General features: G+C 44.4%; 1 protein-coding gene and 1 long non-coding RNA gene across 5 annotated transcripts in view; one reads left to right on the forward strand and one right to left on the reverse strand.

Moving 5' to 3' along the window:
* The window catches only part of LOC115196172 (single-stranded DNA-binding protein 3), a 20,975-nt gene extending 7,791 nt beyond the window's left edge, over positions 1-13,184 (reverse strand). Inside the window, exons 1-5 of one of the 4 annotated variants that reach the window (XM_029756797.1) lie at positions 13,023-13,184; positions 11,494-11,821; positions 3,472-3,544; positions 2,795-2,856; positions 2,052-2,136 (exon numbers count right to left, since the gene is read on the reverse strand). In XM_029756797.1, coding sequence (XP_029612657.1) covers positions 2,052-2,136; positions 2,795-2,856; positions 3,472-3,544; positions 11,494-11,549 — 276 coding nt within the window. In that variant the 5' untranslated portion in view covers positions 11,550-11,821; positions 13,023-13,184. Of the gene's footprint in view, positions 1-2,051; positions 2,137-2,794; positions 2,857-3,471; positions 3,545-8,404; positions 8,434-11,493; positions 12,283-13,022 lie in introns of those variants that run through there. The other 3 variants (XM_029756799.1, XM_029756801.1, XM_029756800.1) reach the window with 3 other exon arrangements.
* On the forward strand, positions 10,563-11,326 carry LOC115196189 (uncharacterized). Its single transcript, XR_003878809.1, has 2 exons — positions 10,563-11,064; positions 11,288-11,326. It is a non-coding gene; the product is annotated as an uncharacterized LOC115196189 (long non-coding RNA).
* Positions 13,185-14,581: the final 1,397 nt, after the last annotated feature.

Consider the following 14,581-nt stretch of genomic DNA (forward strand, 5'->3'; position numbering starts at 1 on the left):
CACACACACACACACACCTTGTCTTTATACATTTATGCTAATGCTGCCCATGAACAGGCCACTGAGTCCCTGGAGAAAACATAGGGTCTCCCTCCATCTTGCTCTCCTTCCCGGCTCATTCCCCTTAACCCTCTCCAAACATCTGTACTCCTCCTCTCACCTCCTCCTCCCACGCCCCTCACCTCTCCTACCCTCGGCCCTCACCTCTCCTACCCTCGGCCCTCACCTCTCCTACCCTCGGCCCTCACCTCTCCTACCCTCGGCCCTCACCTCTCCTACCCTCGGCCCTCACCTCTCCTACCCTCGGCCCTCACCTCTCCTACCCTCGGCCCTCACCTCTCCTACCCTCACCTCTCCTCCCCCTCCCACGGCCCTCACCTCCCCCTCCCACAGTCATCACCTCCCCCTCCCCTCCCACGGCGCTAACCTCTCCTACCCTCACCTCTCCTCTCCCTCCCACGGCACTAACCTCTCCTACCCTCACCTCTCCTCTCCCGGCGCTTACCTCTCCTCCCCTCTCACGGCGCTAACCTCTCCTACCCTCTCCTCTCCCGGTGCTAACCTCTCCTACCCTCACCTCTCCTCTCCCTCCCACGGCACTAACCTCTCCTACCCTCACCTCTCCTCTCCTGGCGCTTACCTCTCCTCCCTCCCACGGCCCTCACCTCCCCCACCTCCCACGGCACTAACCTCTCCTACCCTCTCCTCTCCTCCCCCAGCCCTAACCTCTCTCCCCCGTCGCTCTCACTTCCTTTTGCTCACTCCCCCTCTCTCATCTCTGTTGCAGTAGCTAGTCGAAGCTGTTGCTATGGAGACTGGTCCTTTGCTCCCTGTCCCTCTAGCATCCCCCTCTCAGAGAGAGAGAGAGAGAGGGGGAGAAGAGGGAGGTAGGAGAAAGAGACCGAGAGAGAGAGTGACGAGTTTTCAGTAACAACCTCTAACCAGGCCCTAGCCACTTGTGTGGATATGAAATAATTGGATAGATATAGGCAATATGGTGAGAACTCCACCTATCATATCAGAGGGCAAGGTTCGTATAGAAATACCATTAACCAGGTTACTGGCATCATGCTTGACAGACAAAACACAGACAAATCCTAAATATCAATGACAAATAACTGTACATCAATACAGTTACATGGTTGACTATCACTCACCCACACAAACAGAAATACATGTCAACACACACCTTCCCACACACAGTGACAGGAAGCACCACAGGGGAAGGTTAATGTCTGGCTCAGCCTATAGGAATCCACCACCATGAGTAATTAATCAACAAATCAAAACTGATGATTTGATTGGGCGATGTGGTATGTGGCTCACCGATAGTGAATGGAATTGATCTATCCAGCCCACACACACACACACACACACACACGGTGCTCAACACATTATTGACCTTTTCAATGGTAAGACAAACAAGCACTGGAAGATGGAGGGAGAGAGAAAGAAAAAGGGAGAGAAGAGTGGTAAATCCCCCCAAAGAGAGATGAGAGAGTAAAGGGGGCAAAATGAGAGGGAAGAAGGCAAAGCGAGTTACAGGAGAACTAAATAATTAGTTTTCTATGGATTTAGAAAACAGCATGTCTGAGCCCACAGACACACACACACACACAGAAAGAGATGCACGCTCCCCCTGCCAAAATGCTAGACATGGATATAGACACACACCTTGTGTGTTTGAGTGCCCATCTGGTCCTCGAGACTGGCAAACTGGCACTTCACTCAAACAGTTGCCAGCCAAGGAAGACAAAACAGAACACACAAAGCATGCACACACACACACACGGTTAACCAGCTCTCTCTGGCACTGAGGATGTGAAAGCCCCCCTTGCTCTGGGCCAGATGCCAGGGCTGCAACACACACACACCCACCCACAAATCCCTGGCTTAACCCCGGCCCAGTGCTGGGATTACGGGATTAAGACCTCCATTCCATTATCTCCACACACTGACGATAGCCACACACACGGGAAGAGGCGGGACGAAGACACACACACACACACACACACACACACACACACACACACTTGGGGCCGGTCACTCACGTAATCATGGAAGGCCTTGGCCTCGCTGGAGTGTTCGCAGTTCTCCCGTCTGTCCGGCGCAGCGCAATACAAATCCCAGAATACACTGCAACGGGAAATAGAGGAAGAGGGTTCATGTCAGGGAGCACCTGATGAGCCAATAAAGGCGGTAAAGAGGTCAATCGAACTCCACCAAAGCAATTGAATTGCCATGGAAACGCATGAAGGACCGCGGGGGAAAGATCCCGACTCTCCTCATTGCCCCCCAGGAAAAGTTGCCTACATTTAGGCTATTGTTACATGTGTATTTCACACTATGTTGAGGTAGAAATCTCAATATAACGCTTGTATGGATGTCAACCAACACATGTTCATGTCATCGTTACAAATCAATCGCATTATATAGTTAAAAACAACTGACCACCACCAATTTCTGTATGCTAGCTATGCTAACCAGCTTATACGAACGGGAGCTAGCATTTAGCAGTCACTTCTAAATGTTACTTGGCGAAAACAGCTAACATATATCGAAATCGGACTTAAGTAACCACATTGTGGGCCTGTTAGAACGTGTGCCAATCTGCGTTCCGCTGACTCCTTTACCACATCTATGTACAGTACATAAGTTATTCACCATACTACTCTCACTTGCTATCACACACACACACGTATGTATCCCAGTGTAAATGGTACGGGGTGGTGATATTCTAATGGAATACACAAACGCGTGAACACAAGAAGATGCGCAGGGCCGAGATACTCACCACCACCATGAGTGTAGGAATCCAGGAGGCTCCCCTAACGTAATATTCTTTTCCCATCGTATCTGAAAGAGAGAAGGCAACATGATGTCTAGTTCTAAACTCAGCAGGAGAGGAGACGGTCAGGGTGGGTGTGTGTGGGTGTGTGTGTCTAGAGTATGTGTGAAACTCATTCCACTGAGGGCTGGGCGTCTGCAGGGTCACACTCCCCCTTTGTACTTGATTGATGAATTAAGGTCACTAAGTAGTAAGGAACTCCCCTCACCTGGTTGTCTAGGTCTTAATTGAAAGGAAAAACCAAAAACCCGCAGCCACTCGGCCCGCCGTGGAATGAGTTTGACACCCCTGGCCTAGAGGTTAAGAACACATAATCAGTCTGTCTCAGCCAGTCAACCCTGTCCCTCTTTCGCGACCGCGCTCTCCCTCGCTCTCCTTCTTTCCCTACCTCTCAGTCAAGGCCCTCAGACACAGTTACACCTCGTTCTACCCCTTTGTCAACGCCGTCCTTCCCCGTCGCTCTCTCGGTCTCCCTCTACCACCATCTCGCTACCTCAGTCTCCCCCTCTGTCATTCTCCACCTTTCTCACTCTAGTCCCTTACTTATTGGGAAGGACCAAAGTTGGCGACCACCGGGCTAGAAGTAGGACGACATCGGACAGAAAGGTGTGCGCGCGTCTTACCTCTGACAAGAAGGTCTGTGCAGACTTCTGTGCTCCTACATGCAGCAGGTACTCATATACGTACAACGCTAACCTGCAAAAGAGGAGAACAGGACTTTGCATTAGCAAAACTATAGAAAAAGCCATAGGAGTCAGCATTAGCAAAGATCTGGTTGAGGATTACACAAACCTACTAGAACAACAAGGCTGACTGTGTGTGCAGGGCCAGCTGCAGGCGTAAGCGGTCGCTTAGGGCCCCAGGCCGCTAGGTTGTTTTGGGGAACTCAGTCGGGGCCTCAACTTACTGTTGCGAGTTAGAATAGTAAAATACACAAGGTGCAAGTTCGAAATTTGGTTATGCATCAGCAATTTCTCTTGTTATGTCAGTCACTAAATTACCCATGTCAGCTAACAATTTTTTGATTAATTTACCAATCTAGTCAGCTATCTAAACTTGTAGTAATCATGGCCAAATACCAACCAGGTATGTTCCTAGGGTCCCCAATTGATTTTGTTAGTCTTTCTCATTCAGATATCATTAAAAACCTTACCAGCCGGAGCATTCTAATTCCATAATAATAGTTTAAAAGATGGTTTAAAGCCATAATAACACTGCCGTCCAATCACCAAATGTATTTCTGTAAACTGCCATTTACACATGACAACATGATCTACAACTAGATATATTAATGGTTTAGGGCTTTATGGGCGGGAACTTGTTTACTTTTTTACTTCAAATGAAAGGTCACGGAGCAAATCCTCCATTTGCCTCAGTGCCCTGGTAGATGACTGGAAGGAGAGTGGATTGAGTGCCATTTTGACAGCTTCAAAGTGGAAACCACCAGGTGGATCAGATGAGGTAAGAAAGTTGCTTCTCCCTCCGTTTCTGACATTTTTGGGGCTATTTCTTTCTAGCTGGCAAAACAAGTGAGTTAGATTTTCTGTGTACTGTCAAACATAGCTAAGTTTGTCACTGGTATGGGCTAGTTAAAAAATATATAGATTTTTTTAAATCAGCAGGTAGACTAGCAACTTAACCTCTATGGGACCGGCGGGACGAATTCGTCCCACCTACGTAACAGCCAGTGTAATCCTGTGGCGCGATTTTTTAAACGTTTGAAATGCTATTACTTCAATTTCTCAAACATATGACTATTTTACAGCTATTTAAAGACAAGACTCTCGTTAATCTAACCACACCGATTTCAAAAAGGCTTTACAACGAAAGCAAAACATTAGATTATGTCAGCAGAGTACCCAGCCAGAAATAATCAGACACCCATTTTTCAAGCTAGCATATAATGTCACAAAAACCTAAACCACAGCTAAATGCAGCACTAAACTTTTATGATCTTCATCAGATGACACACCTAGGACATTATGTTATACAATACATGCATGTCTGTTCAATCAAGTTCATATTTATATCAAAAAACAGCTTTTTACATTAGCATGTGACGTTCAGAAAAAGCATACCCCCCGCAAACTTCCGGGGAATTTACTAACAATTTACTAAATTACTCACGATAAAACGTTCACAAAAAGCATAACAATTATAGATACATTACTCCTCTATGCACTCGATATGTCCGATTTTAAAATAGCTTTTCGGATGAAGCACATTTTGCAATATTCTAAGTACATAGCCCGGCCATCACGGGCTAGCTATTTAGACACCCGGCAAGTTTAGCCTTCACCAAAATCACATTTCCTATAAGAAAAATGGTCTTACCTTTCCTGTTCTTCGTCAGAATGCACTCCCAGGACTTCTACTTCAATAACAAATGTAGGTTTGGTCCCAAATAATCCATCGTTACATCCAAACAGCGGCGTTTTGTTCGTGCGTTCTAGACACTATCAGAATGCTAAATCACGGTCGTGCGCATGGCGCAGAACGTGACAAAAAAAAATCTAAATATTCCATTACCGTACTTCGAAGCATGTCAACCGCTGTTTAAAATCAATTTTTATGCAATTTATCTCGTAGAAAAGCGATAATATTCCGACCGGGAATCTGCAATTAGCTAAACAGCCGAAGGAAAATACTCCACGGGGTCGAATCGCGCGCGCGCCTAATTCTATTGTCCTCTGATGGGACACTTGGAAAAGGGGATTCTGTGTTTCAGCCTGAGGCTGCCTCGTCATCGTTCAGGTTTTTCCCGGGTTCTGAGAGCCTATTGGAGCCCTAGGAATTGTCACGTTACAGCTAAGATCCTGACTCTTCAATAAACAGAAGCAAGAACAACAACACCTTGTCAGACAGGGTACTTCCTGCATGAAACCTTCTCAGGTTTTTGCCTGCCATAGGAGTTCTGTTATACTCACAGACACCATTCAAACAGTTTTAGAAACTTTAGGGTGTTTTCTATCCAAACATGAACAATAATATGCATATTCTAGCTTCTGAGTTGGTGTAGGAGGCAGTTAAAAATGGGCACATATTTTTTCCAAAATTCTCAATGCTGCCCCCTAGCCCGTAGAGGCATTGGGCCGGTAACCGATAGGTCACTGGTTCAAATCCCTGAGCTGACTACGTGACAAAAAATATATTTTGATCTACCCTTGAGCAAGGCAATTAACCCTAACTGCTCCTGTAAGTCGGTCTGGATAAGAGTGTCTGCTAAATGACTCAAATGTCAATTAAACCAGATTGACCACTGTGCTCACACTGGTTTCACTTCACTTGCAGTGAAATATGTGAGCTTGCCAGATCAGGCTGGTTTAGGGATCTTAAGGAAATACAGTATGCTTGATGCCCGTCCCCCTGCCCCCACAGGTACTAGACACTCCCCAGCGTTGCTCCCCGGCCTTCCAACGCCGCTCCCCAGACCTCTTCCACCCTTGTCCCCCCCCCCCCCCCCTTCTTTCCTTCTGGTCCCCCCTCTTAACCCCCACTGGCCTTGCCTCCTAGTCCTACCAGACACCGGCTGCATACCAGCTTCCAGGTCCACCGCAGCTACTCTGAGATAGCCGACTCCTCTGCCCACCAGAGGCCCCCACCTTGGCTCCTCCATAACTCTCTCGTGTATGTTCCTCACCCTTGTATGTTGTCCTTTCCTGTTCCCATATATCCTGCATGCCAGCCTGCCTACATGTTTGAGACATGACTCTCATGGCCTTGGAGATGTAAAGGACATGTAAAGGCTAAAATAATGTTGGGCTTTTAAATTGTTCCCGTTCTGACTCCTCACGTGATTGGCCTAGTGTAATAACGTACAGAACAAAATGTTAGTTGTAAAAGCCAATAAATTGGTATTATGCCTTTATCACATTCTGTCATTCCAAATACATCTCAATGACAATATCCCTAAGATGAATGTTGTATTTAATGTTATGGCTATGATGGTGATAACTTTAACTTTAGTTTTTTACAGGTTTGAATGAAAATACACTCCCTAACGTTATTCTTTCAATAAAGTTATTGTCTTATTAATATTATATTACTTGTTTATGTCTTTGCTTATATGTCAGACTAAATGCCATTTGTTTTGGAGCAGATGTGTTGAATATACTATGCAGATAAGTGTCCGATCAAGGAACATTCCATAGAATGATTTTTAAATACCATTGGTCACTTGCCCTTTCATTAGAAAGTGTTGTAAATTGCAGTTATTTGGGGGGGGGGGCATAGATTTTCATGTAAGATACATTTTCACAGGTGTTCTGTCATTTCAAAGGGCAGTTTCTGAACTTTCAAAATAGGTATGATGTTTTCATTATACTCATTAAAGCACGCCGAGGTCATGATCCAGAGGAACATTCCGCTCAGAAGGGTTAACATGGCATAAGTCAGAAAGTGTAGAACTGCTGGAAATTTGCTTCAAAAGCTACAATATGGAACTTTTTGGGCGACCCGACAAAAGTCATAGAAACGTGAGTTACAGATCTGTCACTCATTGAAAGCCTAAGAAGTATCTGTTCTATGTGCACTATTTCGATGCTTCCCATTTAAATTGTATTTTTGCATCTTTTGCTTTCATTTTTGTAACCAGTTTCAAACAGCTGAAAATGAATTATTTTTGGTTATGGAAACAACTTCACAACAGTCTAGATGGTACAATGAGTCTCTACAATATCCTCGCTTGTTTTGTAAAAAGGAAATTAAGCGAACTATTAGAAATTAAGAAACATTTTTGCATAGTGCCTCTTTAAAACTGCAAACATTTCACCATGGCAAAATGGGTAGAATTGCAGAAAACTGTAAAACTTTTTTTTCTACCACATGGCAAAGTTTGTAGAATGGCATGAAATTTGATATAAAATTGCCCCATGGCGAAGGGGTGGCAGGGTAGCCTAGTGGTTAGAGCGTTGGGCTAGTAACCGAAAGGTTGCAAGTTCAAATCCCCGAGCTGACAAGGTACAAATCTGTTGTTCTGCCCCTGAACAAGGCAGTTAACCCACGGTTCCTAGGCCCTCATTGAAAATAAGAATTTGTTCTTAAGTGACTTGCCTAGTTAAAAGGGTAAAAAAAAAAAAAAAGGCTAAATATGTAGAACTGCAGAAAAATTGCTTTAAAACTGCAGCATTCTCTCTATACCACATGGGTTAATGTGTCCGCTCAAATGTTTTGCCCACGAGGTGGGGGGCCCCCCCAATCAAACCTCGCTTAGGGCTCCCAATAGGCTAGAGCTGGCCCTGCGTGTGTCAGACCTAGGTCAAAATACTATTTCAAATATCTGAATTACTTTCACATGCATTAAGTAAATATTCAGATTTTTTTATTTGAAAAGACAAGTAGTTGAATATTTGAATGTTGTGGGGAAATACATTTGGAAGGTATTGGCATGTATTTCAAAATTCAATAAACTTTTTGACCACATCCCTTTTGATTGAAACAAAATAACTTCCCATACATGTTTGACCATGACCTAAATGGTCAGAAAGTGACTTCTTACACCAGAATACCAAAACATCCAGGAGATTAAGGTGCTCAAAGTTGACCCATTTTACTTACCATGAGACAGCCATGTCTTCATCACTAGAAAAGGTAAACGGTTGAGTTTGATAAAAAAATAATAAAAAAAAATTACAAAAACAAGTTTGTTTGTTTTTTATATTCACATATGTTGTAGCTTAGACCTTTCATCATCTGAGGTTTGTGTTGTGCCTGCCATCAGTTGAGACGCAACAGCTTGTGAATACAATAGAAGCAGTTGATTTGGCCCATATTATTTGAAAATATTTAAATACTTATTTTCTGTGTATTTGAGTAACAAAATATACATGTATTTGAATCCAGGTCTGGTGTGTGTGTGTGTAGTCGTAAGGGCTGTCTCACAGGACAGGATCATAAATAGCTGAGGGGTGTTCCCACCCTGTGATCACAGATAAAACAACTGGTAAGACAGGACAAACACACTGCCAGAGAAGAGTACGAACCCTCTTAAGAGTAGGAGGTAATTGTGAGGTTGCAGCTCTTCACACAGGCGAGCCTGTGATTTATGAGCCAGGACGTCAGAGGTAGTGGTTCTAACACACACAAATGTCTGTGGCTGCCTGGTGGTGTTGTAAAGTTTACTGTCAGTCTTGGGTCAGTTTGGCCCCTCACACACACCTGAGCACAACACAACACACACACACACATAAACTGATCAGCATTCACGGTGAATAAAGTAACGCTGCCAATACTTTCAATGCATTTTCCCCCCCAAAAGGTGTGGAAATGTAGCCTGGCCACCGGGGTTAACATTCCTTCGCTTATGATACATGCCATGGGATCTTTAACATCCCATCCGAAAGACGGCACGCTACACAGGGAAACGTCCCCAATCACTGCCCTGGGATATTTTTATTTATTTAGACCAGAGGAAAGAGTGCCTCTGCTTAGCTTCAGAGGCAAGCCAGAAGTGTCATGCATGGTGGGTAAACTGCCTTTACCCTCCACTACACCACTGACTTTGGTTAGTGTAGGTCTACTCTCTCACATACACACCACGTCTTCTCCTGGCCATTTACAGAAGGCTATGGTTAACGATCAAACTACTGATCTCCCACACAAGGGCACTGATGAAATGTTTATGTGTGATGAGAGGCCTGTCTGTGTGTGTGCACAGGGTGGGGGGCTATGTGCACCTGGTCTGCTGCATTATTTAAGCTCACGCATTGAGAGGAAGAGAGTTTCTTGAGCTGCAACACTGGAGAGATGTTTTGATGGGAAGGTAGTGTCTCTGCGCACACAGTCAGCAAAGGGACAGCTCACTCCTCCCTCAGTCCCTTTCTCTCTCACACAAACTTCCCTCCTAATGTTCACCACCAGTACACCTGACATCCTGCCTGCGGCTGCAGACAAAACCCCTCTTTAAACATGGATAAGCCAGCCCACCGACACACATGCTCCTTCTCACAGACAGAAACACACACATTGCTCCAGCTCAGAGCGACCGCACGCACACACACCGCTCCGACTCACAGCACAGAGCAACCGCTTCAGTCAGACACTCAATAATTCAACACAGAAGAGGGAGATGAGGACTTGGAAGAGAGGAAGGGAGAACTGAGCATTGGAGAGGAGGGGAAGAAAGGAGAGGAGACAGAGGAGGAGAGGGAGGGGAGGAAAGGAGGCAGAACAATAGAGACAGAGGGGAGGAAAATCAACAAAAGTTTGCCTTCTGAGCTAAGCTACGGTCTGCCCTGAGCTCAAGTGCTGAGGTTGATTCATAAAATCAATTAGGCTAGATTGTAGAGATGAACATAATCATATCAAGCACAGCAGCGACATACACAGAAGGAGCAGACAAAATGTGTTGACAATGTATTTGCACATCCAAGGGACAAGGCTTAGAACCGTTTTTATTTAAATATGGACTGAAATGTGTGGGGTAAAGTATGGAAATATAATGAGGCATCGGCTTTGTTGACATTTGGCAAGACACGGGAAAAAGAGAGCCATCTACAGCTTGTCAGTAAAGTTCAAATAAATCAGTACGAATAGCCTAGTAGTTGTGTTGTTCACAGTGCATACGTATGAGTATCTGGTTCTGCAGGTTATACCATACACATTTGAAATCTCTTTAGAAACCAAATAACACATGTTGAGACAAACATGTTTAGGAACGAAACATAAATGCAACAACACAGTAACACTGGGTGGATAAGATAAAGTTACTGTCGTACTAGCAGCCAGTTCAGCGGAACATCATCCTGTACGGACAAAACGGCATCCGTAGCTAGCAGACAAAGGGATAGGTAAGCTACCGCTATCTGAGCTAGCACACTACCTCGTTTAGAACTCAACTATTCGGCTAAATGCTCAGCACAGTGGCCAATTTTAAATGATAGAAAACCTTGTTTTATAAAGGACACGTATTGTACTCTTTAATAAGGGCTAAACAAACTGTTTGGACACAAAGTTGTCATACTTGCCGCTAGCTAGCTCCTAGCCTACCTAGCAGTAACTCGCGTATGAAGGAACACATTCATACAACGTAGAGTGAGTTCGAATAGTTACTTTTTGGAACGTTGGACACTCCTTTGTGACATTGAAACAAAACCGGTTACATTGGTTTCAACTTTGTAAAAGCTATCAGTCGGCTACGTTATTTCACCTTAAACTAATCCCAGGCTTCCTGAAACACACAAGCATCTTCACGAATGCATTGTTCCCAATACCCAGAGGTAGGAATTATCTTTTCCACTCAATTCTAAAACGCAACATATTGCACAGACAGTTTTAAAACAAACGAATTTTCCAATGTTGTTTAATATCTCCAATGTCATACATGAAGTTAATAATATACTGTACCGGATGAGAATGAAACTAGTAGGAATGGATACCTTGGTTGTAAGCTAACGTTTAGCTAGGCTAGCAATCAACCCTCAATAACTGCTTGCTTGTTAGGGAGGGCTACAAGACTTCACCGATGCAAGAAAACAACCTGAAAAACAAAGACCCTAAACAACTACGGAGAGCATATCGTATCCTAATCTGCACCCTCTCTATGACAACGAGCAAGGTGGTGTATGTGAGCGTTGGAGATAACAGTAGATATCCTAGCATTAAGTGTCTCTAGCTAGTGTTTGTGACATTGTACTATTCCCACTTACTTTTCTCTTGCTTGGTTATCTGAGGGCACAACAGCACCTTTCCCCTTGGCGTACATTCTTGAAGCTGGTTTCGATACTTTTTATTCAGTCCGGTTCCGACACCTGTCAAAGAAAGCGACCACTTACGATCTCCATAGCTACACAGCAGTAGTGTTCTCTCTCTCTCTCTCTCTCTCACTGTGCCCCGGTGTCTTTTTTTTCTAGCAGGCTACATCCATCCTCAACATTGCCGATCCGAACAGGGGCTGCTGCCGTCGCGGGGAGCTTGAAACCGTCTGTTGGTGATCTTTTTTTCAGTCGCTGTTCCAGAGTTTTACCCACGCTCCCCCTGTTATAGAATGGTGGGGGCTTCTTAAAGGGATATATACCTTTTTTGGTTTATTTGCCAAACTAAATTATGATAGACTGGTCAGTGTTCTTCATTCCTGGGCTTGGAGACCCACATGGATGTGTGCAGGGTTTTGATCAAGCACAGCACTAACATGCCTCTTTTAACAGTACACTACTGTGCCCACATGTAGCTGTATGCTCTGTAAGGAATGTTCCGGCCAGGAATGGTATATAACAGCTCTGTGTGTCCTGTTTAGATATAGTTCTATGGCTGTGTTTACACAGTAAGCCAAATTCTGATAATTTTGCCACTAATTGGTCTTTTGACTTATCACATCAGATCTTTTCACATCAGATATTTTTCAGAGCTGATCTGTTTGGTGAAAGGACCAATTTAGTGAAGAAAAAAATATCAAAATTGGGGTGCCTGTCTAACACAGCCTATGTGTCTTGTGGGGGAATTATTAATAAAATGTGTACATGTATACCAAGTATGAAGTTGAGGGATCTGTGTGTGTCCTGTCCCTTTAAGAATGTGTGTGAGTGTGGGGCGCAGTGCAGTGGCTGGGTGTGTGTGTGCAGGAGGGAAGTGATCTGCTTAAATGTTGCTCATCTGTGGGAAGGACACACTGACTGCATGCATGTGTCATTTTTGGGGTTAGCCACCTCCACTGTTTTCTAAAGGACACACATAAGCAAACACATTGTCCAAAAAAAGGGGGAAAGAGAGAGTGCAAAGAGCTAGGACACAAACACAGTCTAGCTAGGCAGACCTGTCAGTGTGCTTGTGTTGCTCCAATAGGGAAGAGAGTGAGGGAGAGTGTGTTTGTATCTACTCAGCTCTAGACCACAAACTCTATCACTGTCTCATCATAGCATCAGTATCGATTGGTCTGAGCCCACATACCTCTCAGAACACACACACACTGTTAAGGGAGTGTGCCTGTGTGTGTGTGTATGTGTGTATATTTCTGATAGGGTAGGATGATTCGTTAGGGTAATTATAAATCAACTCCACTCCTGGAATTCAGAGGTATTCACCCTAATGTACACACGCACACACACACATCTCACACACACTCCAAACAGGTTGTGTTCAATCGAGCCAGACCTGTATTTTCAATCACTCCAGAAGAGGACCTCTCAGAATATTACATTCACATGTTTCATTGCTAATTGAATGAGGCCGTTTGACTCACCAATTAGGCTGTTTGTTGGATTTCTGGATCAGTATTCACTGGATTCCTATAGATGGCTTCGTCTCAAAGACTTGGGCCCCGTTTCAATGCTGTAGTAAGAAAGAAAGAGGTTACTGAAACAGGGCTCTAACATGAGCGTGTCAATACCACAACCTAGCTAGTAGAGAGTGTGCGAGTTTCAGTAGTAGCACATTTAATCAATGTGGTTAACTATTTTGCTTCTCACACTTCCTGATACCTGATAGAACTACCTCCGAATAGCTGTTACCTCTAACTACAGATCTAGGATCAGGTTACCCGACCTCACATTCTAATCATAACCATTAATAGGACTGAACAAGTGTCTGACCTGGGACCAGCTAGGCTGCGTTTACACATGCAGCCCAATTCTGATCTGATTCTTTTTCCACTAATTGGTCTTTTGAGCAATCAGAAGAATTGGCCTGCCTGTGTAAACACAGCCTTAGAGTTAAGGGAAATGTCTACCTGCTCCTGTATCTCTCTAATCTCTGTTTTCTCTCAATACTTTCTATTTCTATAGAAATGTAATCTCTCTAAAGATCATACTGCCTGGTTTCTCTACGCCCCTATTTTAACTGTCTGAGGGGAAAACCAAAGACAACCACTGCCTCTGTATGACGCTGCCTCTCCTTGCTTTTTCAGACTCTTTTTCTCTCCTCTTCTTTCCTCTCCCCTTGTCTCCCATTCATTAATTCTTCCACCCATCTTCTCCATCCTCCCCACTTTATTGCAAGCTGCAAACAGGTATATCAGTTGTAGGTGTTTTGCAACAATGTGTACCTGGACTGTATTTACACCTTACCTGCTCATGCTAATTACTCGCTAATGATTACCTGCTAATTACCATGTAAGTACATGGGTTTTAGCACCACAACATATAGGTGGACCATATTTCCAGAAACTAAAATGGCAGGCTGCTGTTGTTTTATACTGAACAAAAATATAAATCACAACATGCAACAATTTCAAAGATTTTGCTGAGTTACAGTTCTTATAAGGAAATCAGTCAATTGAAATAAATGAATTAGGCCCTAATCTATGGATTTCACATGACTGGGCAAGGGTGCTGCCATGGGTGGGCCTTGGAGGGCATAGGCCCATCCACTTGGGTGCCAGGCCCACCTAATGGGAAGCCAGGCCCAGCCAATTAGAATGAGTTTTTCCCCACAAAAAGGGCTTTATTACAGACAGAAATACTCCTCAGCTCCCCCTCCCCTCAGACGATCCCGCAGGTGAGGAAGACGGATGTGGAGGTCCTGGGCTGGTGTGGTTACACGTGGTCTGCGGTTGTGAGGCCGGTTTGACGTACTGCCAAATTCTCTAAAACAAATTAACGTTGAATTCTCTTGCAACAACTCTGGTGGACATTCCTGCAATCTGCATGCCAATTGTGGGCTCTCTCAAAATTTGAGACATCTGTGGCATTGTGTTGTGTGACAAAACTGCACATTTTAGTGGCCTTTTATTGTCCCCAGCACAAGGTGCACCTGTGTACTGATCATCCTGTTTAATCAGTTTCTTGATATGCCACACCTGTC

Source organism: Salmo trutta, chromosome 6 (genome assembly GCF_901001165.1).
Source record: "Salmo trutta chromosome 6, fSalTru1.1, whole genome shotgun sequence".
Lineage (NCBI taxonomy): Eukaryota > Metazoa > Chordata > Actinopteri > Salmoniformes > Salmonidae > Salmo > Salmo trutta.